The sequence below is a fragment of the Erithacus rubecula genome (assembly GCF_903797595.1).
Source record: "Erithacus rubecula genome assembly, chromosome: 3".
NCBI lineage: Eukaryota > Metazoa > Chordata > Aves > Passeriformes > Muscicapidae > Erithacus > Erithacus rubecula.
Genome location: NC_136689.1, coordinates 126,244,904 through 126,259,718, shown reverse-complemented (window position 1 = coordinate 126,259,718; position 14,815 = coordinate 126,244,904). Strand labels below are relative to the sequence as shown.

The 14,815-nt window shown below is 40.7% G+C and overlaps 1 protein-coding gene across 1 annotated transcript in view; it reads right to left on the bottom strand.

Moving 5' to 3' along the window:
• The window catches only part of CPQ (carboxypeptidase Q), a 145,997-nt gene that overhangs the window by 115,350 nt on the left and 15,832 nt on the right, over nucleotides 1-14,815 (bottom strand). The window contains exon 2 of the mRNA XM_079300973.1: nucleotides 11,772-12,231. Coding sequence (XP_079157099.1) covers nucleotides 11,772-12,198 — 427 coding nt within the window. The 5' untranslated portion in view covers nucleotides 12,199-12,231. The remainder of the gene's footprint in view (nucleotides 1-11,771; nucleotides 12,232-14,815) is intronic.

The window sequence follows — 14,815 nt, the reverse complement described above, 5'->3', positions numbered from 1 at the left end:
TTTTATATTATCTCTCCCTAGTGCTCCACTTGGATCATGCAGCAGGCACAGGAAGGACACAGGTCTCAGTGACTGTTTGTCACGGGAAGCAAGGAATGTAACTCTTCTGGGCATTACTGCATACATGAACAAACACCAACTCTGGAAAGATTTTTAAGAAAGCTACTGGCAGCTAGTAAGTATCTATAATTCCTAAGAAATATGATGGTGAAATTTATGGCCTTTCCTAGATGACAGGCATCAGGAGTTTGTACAGTGAGAATTACTGGGGATTTGTGCTAAGGGAAAGAACACAGACTCACAAACTCTAGCTCAGTATCTCTACCTCTGAATGTCCCCAAAGAAGCTAAATAAAGTCATCCTTCTAAAACAAAACACAACAAACGTTCTCTCTGCAAATTTAACTTAATGGCAGCACAGTATACATAAAGCATAAATTCCTGTGCTTTCTGTAACAATGTAAAACTTAACTCTTGTAGCTTCTGACTAATTCAATTTCTCATTTGCATTTTAGTGCCATTTTGTACCATTTCAGATTCTTCAACTGAAGTGACAAGAGCAATGTTTATCTTAAACAAATATGTGGATATGCATACATAAACCACCCTTAAACCTTCTGTGCAAAAGGAGAAATGAAACAAAACCCCAACAGTCTACCTGTTTAAGGAGAATGAGTAATTCCCTTTAGAAATTGGAAATGTCTCACTTTACTAAGCCTTTAAGCAAATTAATAGAAACCTACCCTAGCATCTCCTCCCAATTCAGTACCTCATGGCTCTGCTTCCCATGTTGAAAGGTATTGTCTCTTTCTTACACCAATCATTATATTATTGGCTGTGTGTTACCAAACAGAATTCTTCAGAAACCCCATGTAAGGAGGGAGACATTGCCTGCTTACTTAAGCAAGATATAAAGATTATAACACACACAGTCCAAGAGATGAACCCAGAGTATTTGGGGAATTAGCTAAGTAAAGGGCATTAACCATAGAAAGCAACATTACAAACAAGATAAACTTGGCTGAGTGTATAAAGCTGAAGACTATTTATTTGATCTCATCATATGAAACATATTGTTTGGTTGGGCAAGTGAGCAAAAGAATTTGGGTAGTTCTACGGGTTCCCTCTCATTTCTTGTGTTCAACAGCAAATTGTACTCTATTCTTTCTGAGAATGAAGGTATAGGAAAGGTGTACATGGTGGGAACAAGCAGGCAATTTTCACTTACCAACAAAATTATATTTTACAAAGTCCTCTGTACACTAAAATATATGTCTCTATCTCAAAACTTGAATATGTCACAACTTTGATGATCACACTGCCAGTTGACATAAGTGGTATGGCATGCATTAGCAATCTAAAATCAGTTACAGGATGAATACAAGATTAATTATGTATATGTATTTACACAGACATATACACACACATATATATATAAAAAACCCATAAATCATCTGTGTGTAATACTGCTGTATGGAAGAAGTCTGATTCCTGGCATGAACTATTCTGTCTAGAGAGTTGCCTCCTCACTGCTGTTTACCTGCCAGTAATGATGCAAGGAGTAGATTAGTTTGAAGAGGATTCCTCAGAAGATAACTTCTCCCCAAGATTAACTGTAGCTAATATTTAAATCCTTTTAGTATCTAGAGATATGCATCTGTCGGTGTTAGTAACAGGTTTCAGTGAAGAGAAATAAAAAAGGGAAAATCCACCCTATTATCAGATTGTAAAAACTGGTTAATCTTTATTAGAACATCAATGAAATTTCTTCCAGAACACGTTTTTATTTATCACTACCTCAGAAAACACTCTATTCACAAACACACACAAATTCAATCAAGTGAGTTACAATCTATTACTATATTAAAAGGATTTAGTAAACCCAGAAAGAATTAAACTCCATATTTGCACACTGTTTAATCTTATTGGATACCAATTTCCTCATTGCTTAACTATGGCCTTACTCTCTTCTTTTTTCCCCAGTCTCACTTTTGTTATCCAGGTAATAGCATCACCTTGGAGATCCAGATACAAAGCCAAATGTAGCCATTATTAATTTGAAAATTCTTTTCAAAAGCAGCAAGCAAACAACTGACTCCTACAGACCTCCTAAACTTTATTCACTTCACACTAAAGTAAGAATTATGATTTCTTCTACAAATTCCACTACGGAACAGTGATGCTACTGATTCACATGCACTGAAGCTGCCACTGTCAAATAAATAAGCTGATGGGCAAGGCAATTTTTGCTTAAAACAATTAAAATACAGTAATTTAAAGCTTAGATAAGACAAAGCTGGAAAAGAAGTATCAACACAAAAAGTCGACAACACATCTAATTGTTCTGATAACAGTGGAAATTTTGAAACTGGAGGAGATGTATCTCAAACATCCTGGCCTCTGTAGTCACGACAGCAAGGATGTTACCTCCCCATCCATCAGAACCAGGCAACAGGATATCAGGACAGGAAATCAAGACAGTTCCTCATGGTAGAGCTGGGGCAACAACACGCCCCAATCACAGTGCCTGAAACCCATGTGGTGATGGCAGCCCTGCCTCACAGACCAGCCATGTCAGTCTGCCCTCATGCCTCACCTCCTACAACAGATTTCTCTGTTTCTATTTCAGCTCTCTCCACAAAGCTAATTTAGCCCAGAAGCTGCTTCATCAAAGTTTACTGTATTCTATGCTGACCCTAAACACATGCAAGCAGTAGCCCTAAGCTTTTCTTACCTTAGTCTGGCTATTCCCATTGTCCTTCAGACTTGAACATTTCTCCAGATTAAAAATACCATGCCTCTGCTTCTTTCAGATACAGCCCACAAGGTACAGCCACAGATACAGCACTGTCTTGTGCCTATTTTACAAGATACCTCCTTCCACAGAGTTACAGAGAACCTTGAATTTTTTTGCATAGGTCATGCAATTCCAAAGGTAGATATGTATGTCTGGAAATAAGGTAGTTGTTGGGACAGGTCAAAGGAAAAAAGGTGTTAGGGAGTGGAGGGAAAATGCAAATATATTCTTCAAAGCTAAGTAAGATTAGGGACCTGGCATTACATGCTTTTTAAAGTTCAACATCCTCTAAAATCAGCTCAGAAAACACTTTCCTCTTCAACTACTATAATACCTCTCTTAAAAACATACTGCTTTCTAACACTCTCTAGTAATTCAGCTTTCCTGCAATGCTCCACAAACTACAACTAGATTTTTAGCAAAACAAGCCCAAATTCTTTGTCTCTAATGACCTCATCTAATTAAGACTTCATGACAGGCTGAAACAAATGAAAGACGAATATCATCACTTTTTTTTCTCACTCAAAAATTATTAGCACGTACTGAAAATTTGAAATATCGTAACACCTAAAAACACATTTGCTCTGTCAACACATATAAATATGTAATAATATAAGATTTATAATATGAAGAAAATACTAAATATTTTAGGGGAACTGTGAAATGAAGAAGAGGGTTTTATCAGGAAGAAGGATTTTGTAAAATATGAACAATACTTCTAGAAAATGTGATCTTCCTACTCTGTGGAACAGCAAAAATAATTACTTCATGAAAATAAAATTACTAGGACAGTTATAAAAAAAGGATATGAGGCTATTCAGCTCTGATGCATTGCATAGAGACTAAACATATTTTATCATTCCTTAAGAACACAGAGAAAAATAAACACTATATAGTAGTTCCTCTTTTGACAAATATGACTTAAAATTTCCACCAAATAATGGATCTCTTTAGAACAGTTTGGTTTCAGTGACAAGTAGCTTCCTGTGCAGCACAAATCCTGGAGAAAATGGGTTGGTCCTAACCCCCAGCACAGAGCCTTGGATGCCAAAAGAGTGGGGCAACAAGTTAGGCTCTGCCAGGAGCAGCCCTGGACAGAGCCCAGGATTGCTATGCAGTGTACAGGGAGAATCAGATACCCAAAACCAAGATTCACAAAAAGCAGTTTCTGAGACCACAGGTGCCCAAGGCAGGAAGTGCTGAGGACAACCATTCCCTCCTTAGCAAGTCAAAGGTGCAAGTCACCACCAGCTGTCCCTTGGGATGAAGGTAATGTTGCCATCCACCCATGTCTGCATACCCCACACATGCAGAAAATCATATTCAGACCTGCCTTCAATAACTACAGCCTGGCCTTAACATTCTTGAGGTAACCACCCTCAACTCAGTGACGAGAGGACAAAAGAACAAGACCAGAAAACCTATTTTTTTGCCATTGGCAATCCACACAGTTCACCTGAACATTGGTTAAAGTAGCAACTGGAACCCTTGTTCTTCCCAGACAGCATGGCCACCTCAAAGCCATCCAGCTACTTCTACTCTCTAAATCCTTGAAATGCCACTGCACTAACTTTTAGCCCAGATGCTGGGCCACTGAACATCAGAGTGTCTGATGTCCTTCACGGATGTCACCTTTCATGTTCCAAGAAAAGCAGTAGCATAATTACCATACCACAAGCAGTGCTGCTCTAAGTAATAAACAATCCAGAACCGCAATACTGAGGCACACAAGATGTCAATCAATAGCTCTTCACACATGAAAAAAGAGGAATCCAGTGAAGACAAAGGGTTTTGCTGTGCACTGAGCTCTCATGCCTACAGCTCTCTCTAACCCCTGTTCTCAGACTGAACCCATCATTAAGGGGGTACCCAAGTCTCTTGTCCTGGTTTGAAGGACAGGTGTCTGCCAATAACGGCTCTCAGGCAAAGACATGGGAATTAGGAATAACAGTTCTTTACTAGGAAAATTAAAATAGAGATGCAGTATTACAAAGAACAATCCCAACCCTGACAGAGTCAGAATACAACGTGACACCCTGTCAGTCAGTCAGGGTGTTGGTAGCAGCCCCATTAAATGGTGGCTGCATCCTCCTGCAGTGGCAGATGTGGTTCAGCTGGAGCAGTGCTCCTGTAGAAGGGTGCAGTTTTTCCTCTGAAAGTCCAGGGATGATGCGGAAAAGGTCCAGCTTTCCTCTGGAATCCAGTAGAAGATGAATAATTTGCGGTTCCAAATCTCAGTTTTTTATCTAGGTAGGAAAGGCTTGGCTCCTCCCCCTGGCTGGAGCATCTCCCAATGGGTTGATGTAATTTTATCAGTCATACAGTGGGACTTAATGACCCATTAGCAGATAATATCTTCGTGGAGAGAGGATGGGTTGCGGAAAAGATAAAGATCACTGCCCCATCTTGTGTTAAAGATGGCCCACTAGCAGATGGTATGTGCCACAGAGATAAGGAAATCACTGCCCCACCTGGTTTTAACAGATGGTGATAGAATACACATTCCTGGCCACATCCTATATTGCAACCCAGACACCCTCCAGAAGCATCATTTTTCTTCCAGGAGATCAGTGGTTATCCAAGATGCTGGCAACTCAAGGATAAATACACATTAAAAATAACTTTTTTGTTGGCCTTTTGTTTATCTAGCTGAATTCCCTAATCTAATTCACCACTGAGATATAAAATAGGAGGGTCAACATTGCGGACCAAATGCATCAGCCAGGACTGGAGCCAGACTACTTCTTTCAGCAACATCTGCAGTTTAATAAAGCAGTGAACCTACAGCAACAGCCCACACCAACAACTTCAAGACAACATGCATCATCCCCATTTTACACTTAACAGGCTGTAACTGTTTTCATATTATCTAACTGCAAAGCTCCTATCACCTTCTATAAGATCTCAGCTGGACCAAATGTTGACAGTTAAACAAAAAAAAAAAGCATGACTTGAACACAAAAACTAAGAAAAGACTGCCAATGCATCATCTTCATATTCATATTACTTTGGTTTTGCTGCAACCAACAGTACATAAAAGAACAGAGACTGTTCCTTTTTTGAGGAGACATTTCAGGGCAGGCTGCACTGAAGTTGATTCTGCTTGTCAGTATTTATTTAAAATTAAAGGGCATAGTCACCCATCAGGATAAAAAAAGTGCATTCTAAAACACATGCAAAAAATGAATTCTTTGATACTTTATGGTCAAACATCTGCTAAACGACTACTTCCCTTCAATTATGGGATTCTCAAAGCAGCAATTATATCTATTTTCCTCAAATTTGGGGGATATAATCAGTACCACCAGAAATCAACACAGTATCTCTCTCTCTCTCTCTCTCTCTCTCTCTCTCTCTCTCTCTCTCTCTCTCTCTCTCTCTCTATATATATATATATATATATATATATATATATATATGTTTTACCAATGTTGAAACACTGAAAATGAGACAATTGACTAAATATGGTAAATCTCCAGTTTTCTAGCTCCCAAAACTGAGCACTTTCTAACATTCAATCCTGCTTGTTACCTAGGAATCCATTTCTTCAAGGTAATGACCGTTCCCAGTCCCTGCTGATTTCTGGAAATCCAGGTCACTCTGTTTCACGTTTCTTTCTCTCCATCACTAAAGCAGGCAGTGAAGTTACTCCCTCCTTGTAAGGAGATCAAAGGAAGGGAAAACTTTCTCTTTGACCCAACACCTTCATATCTTGAAATACACTTGGAGAGGGAGACTGTTGAGGGTTTTTCCTCTTCAATAGAAAAATGTAACCTTTTCTGTACTCTCTTTTTTTGCTGTGTAAATCAGATGAAATCTGGGCACTTGACATCTTGGCGTATTTCCCAGTCATGAAGAAGAAAGTAGGATTTTATCCACAAGATCACAAGGTACTGAAAAGCCTCCTGCACATCATCCAACTGTTTTGTATCTGAGCCAAAGTGGGCAAATCTCATAAAATCAAATAAATGAAGAAAGCTCTGTGCACATCCCAATAGGGTTTCAATGCCATAGGCATGAGTTAGAAGACCTGCAGGAAGAGACACTCCTGGTATCCTGGAGTAAATGGACTGGCTTGGACTTCATAGCTAAAAATACTGCTACTATTTAGGGCTTCCTGTTCATGCCCTGAAGGGTTGCAGATTTTTTCCACACTTGCATGGTGTGTGCTGAAATGGAAAGTAACCAACCTCAGCATGTGTTCTAGCCATTGGGTCACTCTAAGCAAACACTGGTTTGAATTTCCATGGACAGAAGGGAAAATATACCCTGAATTTCCAACATCCAAAGCCAGGTTTCTAATTGCTGTTATGCATTGCCATGTTAATGAAGAGCCCTTTAGAGCACTTGCTTGGGGTTCTGAGCTTTAGGAGGAGTTCTGAGGAAACCAAAGGCCACCAAGCCCAACACCAAGTTTCAAGTTTCTGCCAATGCCTCCTATTTTCTTAGTTTCTCGAGTCACAACCCTGGGGCCAAATCACGGGAAGGGAGGAACACAGGGCATAACTGAGAAGATGAAAAAGCAAGAAATTGCTGGGAGCCCCTCCCATCTTAACTCAATTCCTAGACCTTAAAAGACAAGAAGTCCAACCTGTGCTGTCTGTCAGTAGTGTCAAGGAAGGGATCTGTCTGGGCTGTTCTGAGACAGTGGTTTGTAAACTGAGGATGTGTTTGAAACATACCCTGATACAAACACTGAATTTAAAATATGCACTATCAAGCTAAAAGCAAACAACTTCAGGAATCATCTGCACAGTCCACTTTACAGGCAGCTGTGAAGGAACCAAAGAATCATCATGGAGCCCACATCTGAAAGGACAGTCTTCAGCCTTTAAAACATCTCTCTGCCAAAGCTCAGCACAGCAGATCTCCCTAGTTTGATCCCATGTAACAACAGTATTGTAACAACAGGATAATTGGCATCAGGAATCTCATATTGAGTTGCATTACTTTGATTACAGAATGACTCATACTCCCATAGTTTCATGGCTAAAACAAGATGTATCAGAACTGCTGATAATCCCTCACTGAGAGAAATTGTTCAACTATTTCTGATGCAATTTAGGGCAGCCTTCTATCCCTTTTTCTTAGCAATAAGGCACTGTGACAATTCTCAGAAGCGATAAGGCAGTGGTTTTAATAGTCTAACTATACATTTTTTACTCCATGCTTGGTATGAGTGAGAGTTTTAGGACAGGCACTCTTCTCAACTGCATGCCTTCCGATTCTCTTGCCCACAGAGGCTGGTGATGAGCAGCTCTTACCAGACATTTCCATGAGCCAGGAGGATGGACCAGTCATGGGAAGAACAAAACCAAGTGCTCACTAGGGACCAGCTACCCCACACAACCTTCTCAAGCATGAAATTCTGTCACAGTTTGCACAGAGACCAGCAGAAATCAGAGCAGGCACAAATGGTAGTAGACTCAGAAGGCAAGTAATTTAATCAAAATTATTCCATAAAGTGTGAGAAATGGCCCACTCTTTTTTGAGAGATCTCATTGCCATAAAGTCTTCTACACCAACACATACACCTGTTCAGAAACACAGTAGATCTCAGAGGGAAGTGAAATTGTGAGAAAGAATAATGTGGTTTTGAACATTCCTCAGTATAAACCAGCACTGGATAATACAATCATATTTTTCAACATATAGGATCTTTACAGATGAAAAAGAAGGACATAATTAGCCTCTGTGAGTATTTTTTAAATTTTAAATATTACAAATTCAGTATATCCCTTGGGGGAGGGCGGGGGGGGCGGGGGGGGGGGAAGCAAACCTAGGAGTAAAACCAGGTAAGTGCAAATAACTACACAACTAAGAGAAAAACAGACTTTTTGTGATGTGAAGATGTTTGCCAAAATTAAATTGTAGGTTCTCTTTTCAGGTTCAGCAACACTTGCTAAACACCAAAAAAAGACCTTTTGATTTTAGCTTACTTTTTAGAAAGCTTGGAATAGGACTGGAAAGGATATGAAATAAGTCGTAGGCTTAAAATTTGCTCTAAATTTTCTCCTATCAAAGCACTAAACCTTGCACATATCATGGACCAAACAGATAGTAATGGTTCTAGTTGCTTTGCATTTTAGGCATATGTTTACCTCAATATGACAGAACTATCTCAGAATTCACAGCAGCAATTTTGCAAACCAAGTATGGTTTATTCCAAGCATATCTTAAATTACCCAGTTTTATTTATTGCATTTTAAAGGGCTATATATTTTTTCTGAACAAAAGAGTTTTATGTGTTGTTTCATTTAAAACAGAAAGCTCGCTATCACAAAAATTTACAATTCATAAAAAAATTATGAGTATCATGTTACCTTTTATTTCCTAAACTAAATTTATGTTCTCATAAAGGAATACAAATGCTTTTGAAGTGGTCTAGGAATAAGTATATTGCTTTTTACGGAGAGCAGTCACAGAAAAACATTCTCATCTGGCCTTTAAATAACAGTCCTGAAAGCCTCATATCAATAAGTACAGAGAATCTTATAAATCACTTTGTTTGTAGGAATCTAATATTTTGGGGTTTAAAAGACCAGAATCTTGTTAGGTGATACTAATGGTTATTCTTGCTCCTGAGTAACACATCACACATATCATCTAAAAGGCAACACACAGTTCAGTGACAGGTAAGTGATAAAGTGAGCATGTAAACAATGTGAATGGGAAGGGAAGGGAAGGGAAGGGAAGGGAAGGGAAGGGAAGGGAAGGGAAGGGAAGGGAAGGGAAGGGAAGGGAAGGGAAGGGAAGGGAAGGGAAGGGAAGGGAAGGGAAGGGAAGGGAAGGGAAGGGAAGGGAAGGGAAGGGAAGGGAAGGGAAGGGAAGGGAAGGGAAGGGAAGGGAAGGGAAGGGAAAAGTAGAAAGGACAATGCAGAAGGCAATCTTTCCCAATGGATTACAGCTGTACTTACTACCAAGGAGTAGAAATAGTCTTACTTGCCCAGTGAGGTTGGGTGTTAAAGAGTGGGCTAGCTGGCCACAAGTTACAGTTGCGGTTAGAGCTTTAGAACCAGTCTGCTGGCTGTGCTGTGAGGATGTAAGGGACATGCAGTCATGCAAGGCACAGACAAGGTAAGATGTTGTGTGAAGGACAGATAGGGTTAGGTGGCTGGGTAAGGGACAGTTTGTGGTTTAGCCAGTCATGTAGAAGGAAGACAGAAACTTGCAGAGAGGAAAGAAGGACTCAGTGCTGTATGGAGTTGCCTGTAAGAAAAGGAGTCAGTACAGTGTGAAGCTGTCTGTGTGGGAAGGAGTTGCTTGAAAGAAGGCATGAAAAGTTTTTAATAAAAGACTAATGTTGGTGCCAGTCACATCTGTCTTGACATAATTACTGCAACATTATGGTGACCCCGACATGATCACTGGGACTTGGGCTGTAGGGTGAGGTACAGCTGAAGATGGAGCCCAGTGAAACTTGACAGCAGTGAGGGAAGCTGCCAGCTCTGTACCAGACTGATTTTGACACCTGGAGGAATGGTTATCTGGGTGAACCACTGGGAACAGACTGTTTTATCTATATTAAAAAAAAACTTTAAAAAAACAAAACAAAAAAGGGTATTAAGACTGATGAAAGTACTGCCTTTAGTGTTAGAGCACGGAAAAAGGTGGAAAGACTCTGGGATGTGGTATCCAAAGGGGACAAGACAGCTGCAGATTTGGCTACCACTTGGAGATTGCTCTATGAAACTTTAAAGGAATGGAAAACAGAGCAGGAGGTAGAAGAAGAATCAAAGCAAGGAATTGAAGCTAAAGGGGAGCAACAGAAAAATTATTTCAGTTTGTGCCTGTCCGTGAAGTAGAGTCTGCTAGAACTGATTCTGTGTCCCCAAAAAGCTGAATTAAGGGCCAAGTTAAAATATGGTACTCCTACACAGCAGTTAAAGTAACTTTACAAAAGCAACTAGGCTAAAAAAGGAACAAGTGAAGTAATTAAAGCAATAAGATACAAAGACAAAGTAGTTCTATTGTTCAGTGCAATGTGTCTATTTGATGTTGAAACATATATATTGTATTTATGAATTCAGGAATCAGAAAGCTGCAACTTTATTAGTATGTATTGTGTGTATTTGGGGAATGTATCAAGCTTAATTCACAAATGTATTTCAGAGCTAGGAGAATCCTTAGGTTGATGTTCTATACTGATAAAAGCCAAACTAAACCAAAGCAAACAAAAAGAGAAAGTTAACAATCAATGAGAAAAGAATGAAGAAAAATTAATTGGAATTAATTGGATGTAGTTGTTATGCTACTGCAGACTTTCACATTGAGTAATGAAACTGGAATAAATTGGTTATATGTGAGGAGAAACTTAAGTTTCTCTGATTCCACTGACTCCAGTCAGGGGTATGTGAAGCTGCCTATAAGGAAAGGAGTCAGAGTTGCTTGAAAGAAGTCATGAAAAGTTTTTAATAAAAAACTGGTTGGTGTTGATGCCAGGCATGTCCATCTCTACATAATTACTGCAACAGGAAGGGGTGAAGGACACACAAGTACCACCTGCTATGTTTAGTGAGGGGCTTGAACTCTCCAAGCTCAGCTCCTTTTCCTGCTCTTTTTTTTTTTACTGGAGTGAAGGGCTGAGCCTGGCAAGATAGGGCATATGACAAGAAAAAGGAATCATGTGGCAACTTGACACCCCATGGAGAACTTCTTTCCTACCAATCACAATGGAGGGCCAGAATCTTTGCAAATGAGGTTCAGCAGTGCTAGAAAAAAATGCATAAATTTAATGGAAAGTTCATCCAAGAATCAACTCCAATTTTACAAGTCTGTTTAACCAGACTGTATTAATATAAACTGCACCAGTCACAGCTGTGCCGTATAGAAAAGTCCCAGGAAAATAGCACCTTGTTCAGAAGAACTATTACAGCAAGAAGAAAATCATAGTTTGACTACTGAGAGAAGTTGTTGGGGGTACAATACAGTTTGTGTTAAAAAGCAAGTCATGTAATTCCAAAAGGAAGAGTTACCTTCTGGAGGAGTTGCAATACTGCTCCCAAGTCCCAAAATAGCAATGCTGTGATTCCTTGGTTCCAGCATCACTGCAAACTCTTCTCCTCTTTCCCAGTGTGGTACTTTCACAGGCTCCAGATGCACATTTTCCAGCCCATCTTTCTGCAGGGCACTGAACATATATTTGATGCCTGCCTCTAAGTTTTTTGAACCACTGAGTCTAGGTCCTATGGTGTCAGCAAAAACTGCTAATCTTTCATAGGATCTGTTCTGAGCCTTTCCATGAACAGCAAGATCAATAATAGCCTTAGCAATATTAGTATAGCCAGCTATCTCATTCTTAATGTCTTCAAATGACTTCAGGGAACTTCCATCTCTTCTCAAAGATTTCCCAGCATACTGGTGTAATAAATTCATGAGAAATATTAAGAATAAGTACTTCATTTTTCCCCCTCTTTCTTCTTTTCCACAGATGGCCTGTTGGAGAGGAAAAAAAGAAAAAAAGTTAAAAAATCATAGACCTATCAGCAATACTTTTTGTTATTTGGACTGGCAGACAGAAATTAAATGAAAATAAATTAGTTTATCATGAAAATGCTTTGATCAGAACTAGCAGGAAAGTAAACTCAACTTGAAGACAGAATTATTGAAAGCAAATGAAAAATCTCTGGACACAATCTCTGTTGTGGTCTATAGAAAAATCCTTAGAATGCTGCATCTCTTTAAATAAACACTTTCTTCAATGAATCAAAACCCAGGGCTGCTCCCATGCAGAAGGAGTTTTGCATCTCCTTTCCAGACTGTTCAGAAGTGCCAAATCAAATGGCACAAAACATTCAGACAAAAACATTTCTTAACGTGAATAAAAGTTCTTCCTGATCTCCATCTTCATAGTCAGGGAAGTACTTTCTATTGTACTAAAAAGATTTAAGACTTCGATCCAATACCTCCAGTGTCCTGGTTTTGGCTAGAATAGAGATAATTTTCTGCTTAGTAAGTGATACAGTGCTGTGTTTTGGATTTAGCATGAGAATAACACTGATAACACACTGATGTTTTGGTTGTTGCTAAGTAGTGCTTACCCTAAGTCAACGACTTTCCAGTGTCTCATGCTCTGTGAATGAGGAGCTGCACAAGAAGCTGGGAGGGAGCACAGCCAGGACCATTGACCAAAGGGATATTCCATACCAAGTTGAGTACACACACTGGGGGAGTTGACTGGAAGGTGTTGATCACTTCTCAGGGAAAGGCTGGGCATTGATCAGCAGGTGGTAAGTAATTCATTTGTGCATTGCTTGTTTTTCTTGGGTTTTACTTTATCATCATGATTATTATTACTATAACACTTCATCTATTAAACTTTTCTTATCTGAATACTCAAGTTTTTGAACCTGGATTGGTTTGGCATGGCCTGGTTTTTGGTGGCGGGGGGGGCACAAAGATGTCTTGTGTGAGAAGCTGCTGGAAGCTTCCACCATGTCCAGCAGAGCCAATCCCTGCTGGCTCTGAGGATGGACACCCTGCTGGCCAAAACTGAGCCAGGGAGAGAGGTTGGTAACACCTCTGTGATGACATATTAAAGAAGAAAATCAAAACAAAGTCACAGTTTTTTTTGTTTCAGAGAAGAGAAGATGTGAGGGAAACAACACGGCAATACCAAGGTCAGTGCAGAAGGAGGGACAGGAGCTGCTCCAGGCACTGGAGCTGAGATTCCTCTGCAGGCTGTGGTGAGACCATGATGAGGCTGCTGTGCCCCTGCAGCCATGGGGATCCACACGGATGCAGAGATCCACCCACAGCCCATGGGGATCCATGGGGGATGCAGAGATCCACCCACAGCCCATGGGGATCCACAGGGATGCAGAGATCCACCCACAGCCCATGGGGATCCATGGGGGATGCACAGATCCATCCACAGCCCCTGGGGAAGGTTCCCATGCTGGAACAGGTGGATCCCTGGAGGGGGCTGTGATCCAGTGGGAGACCCAATGGAGAGAGGTCCCTGCTTCCAGGCTGGGGCAGCCTGTCCTTGGAGGACTGCACTCCATGGAAAGAGAGACCCCATGCCAGAGCAGGTTTGGTCTCTCTGCCCGTGGGAGGGACTCACCCTGCAGCAGTTTTGTCAGGACTGCTGCTTGTGAGAGTGGACCCACACTGGGGGAGTTCATGGAGAACTGTCTCCTGTGGGAGGGACCCCACAGTCTCACAGAGGAAGGACTCCTCTCCTGGAGCAGTGGAAGAAAATCTCAGTGATGAACTGACCAAAACCCTCACACCCTGTCTCCCTCTGCTCGGTGGGAAGGTGGGACGGGTTGAGGCGAAAAAAGTATTTTAAGGGCTTATTTCACTTCTCATTATTCTCCTCTGATTCTCTTAGTAACAGAATCTACTTTGCAATTTGAGCTTGTTTTGCCCTTGAAATATTTCTCCCAGTCCTTATCTCATTCATGAATCATTTGTTTAGATTTTTTTCCTCCTCCTCTGCCCAGTTGTGGCAGAGAAGGGTGAGTGAGTGACTCTTGTAGGTGCCTGGTTTTTGGCCAATGTCAAACCACGACAGTACCTCTTTTTCTGTGGCTCCTCCTTGTATCACTGAGGGCTGGGAGCAGGGAGTGAGTGTGTGTCTGCATGGTACTTAGCTACCATAAACCATGCCAGAATATTAACATGATTTCTTTGCATTCTCTTCCTTCTTTCAGGGCTTTATTCCACAGGATATATATCAGGCAGATCTTTGAAGAGCTCAGTCTTCTCTCCTCAAGTCCAGTGCTGTAATCTTGCTTTTTGACCTGCTCCTATGATCCTGAACTCCATTACCTCATGGACACTGTAGCCAAGGCTGCCTTTGACCTTCATATCACAGCCAGCCCTTCTTTGCCAGAATTAAGTCCATCATAGCACCTCTCCTTGATGGTATAACCTGTGTCAGGCACCTCCTGGATTGCTTATAGCCTGCTATGATAACCCTCCAGCAGATATTGGGGTGCTTGAAGTACACCATCAACAACAGAGCCTGTGAATGAGAAACTACTTCCAGCTCTTAAGGCCTCATCTACTCGTT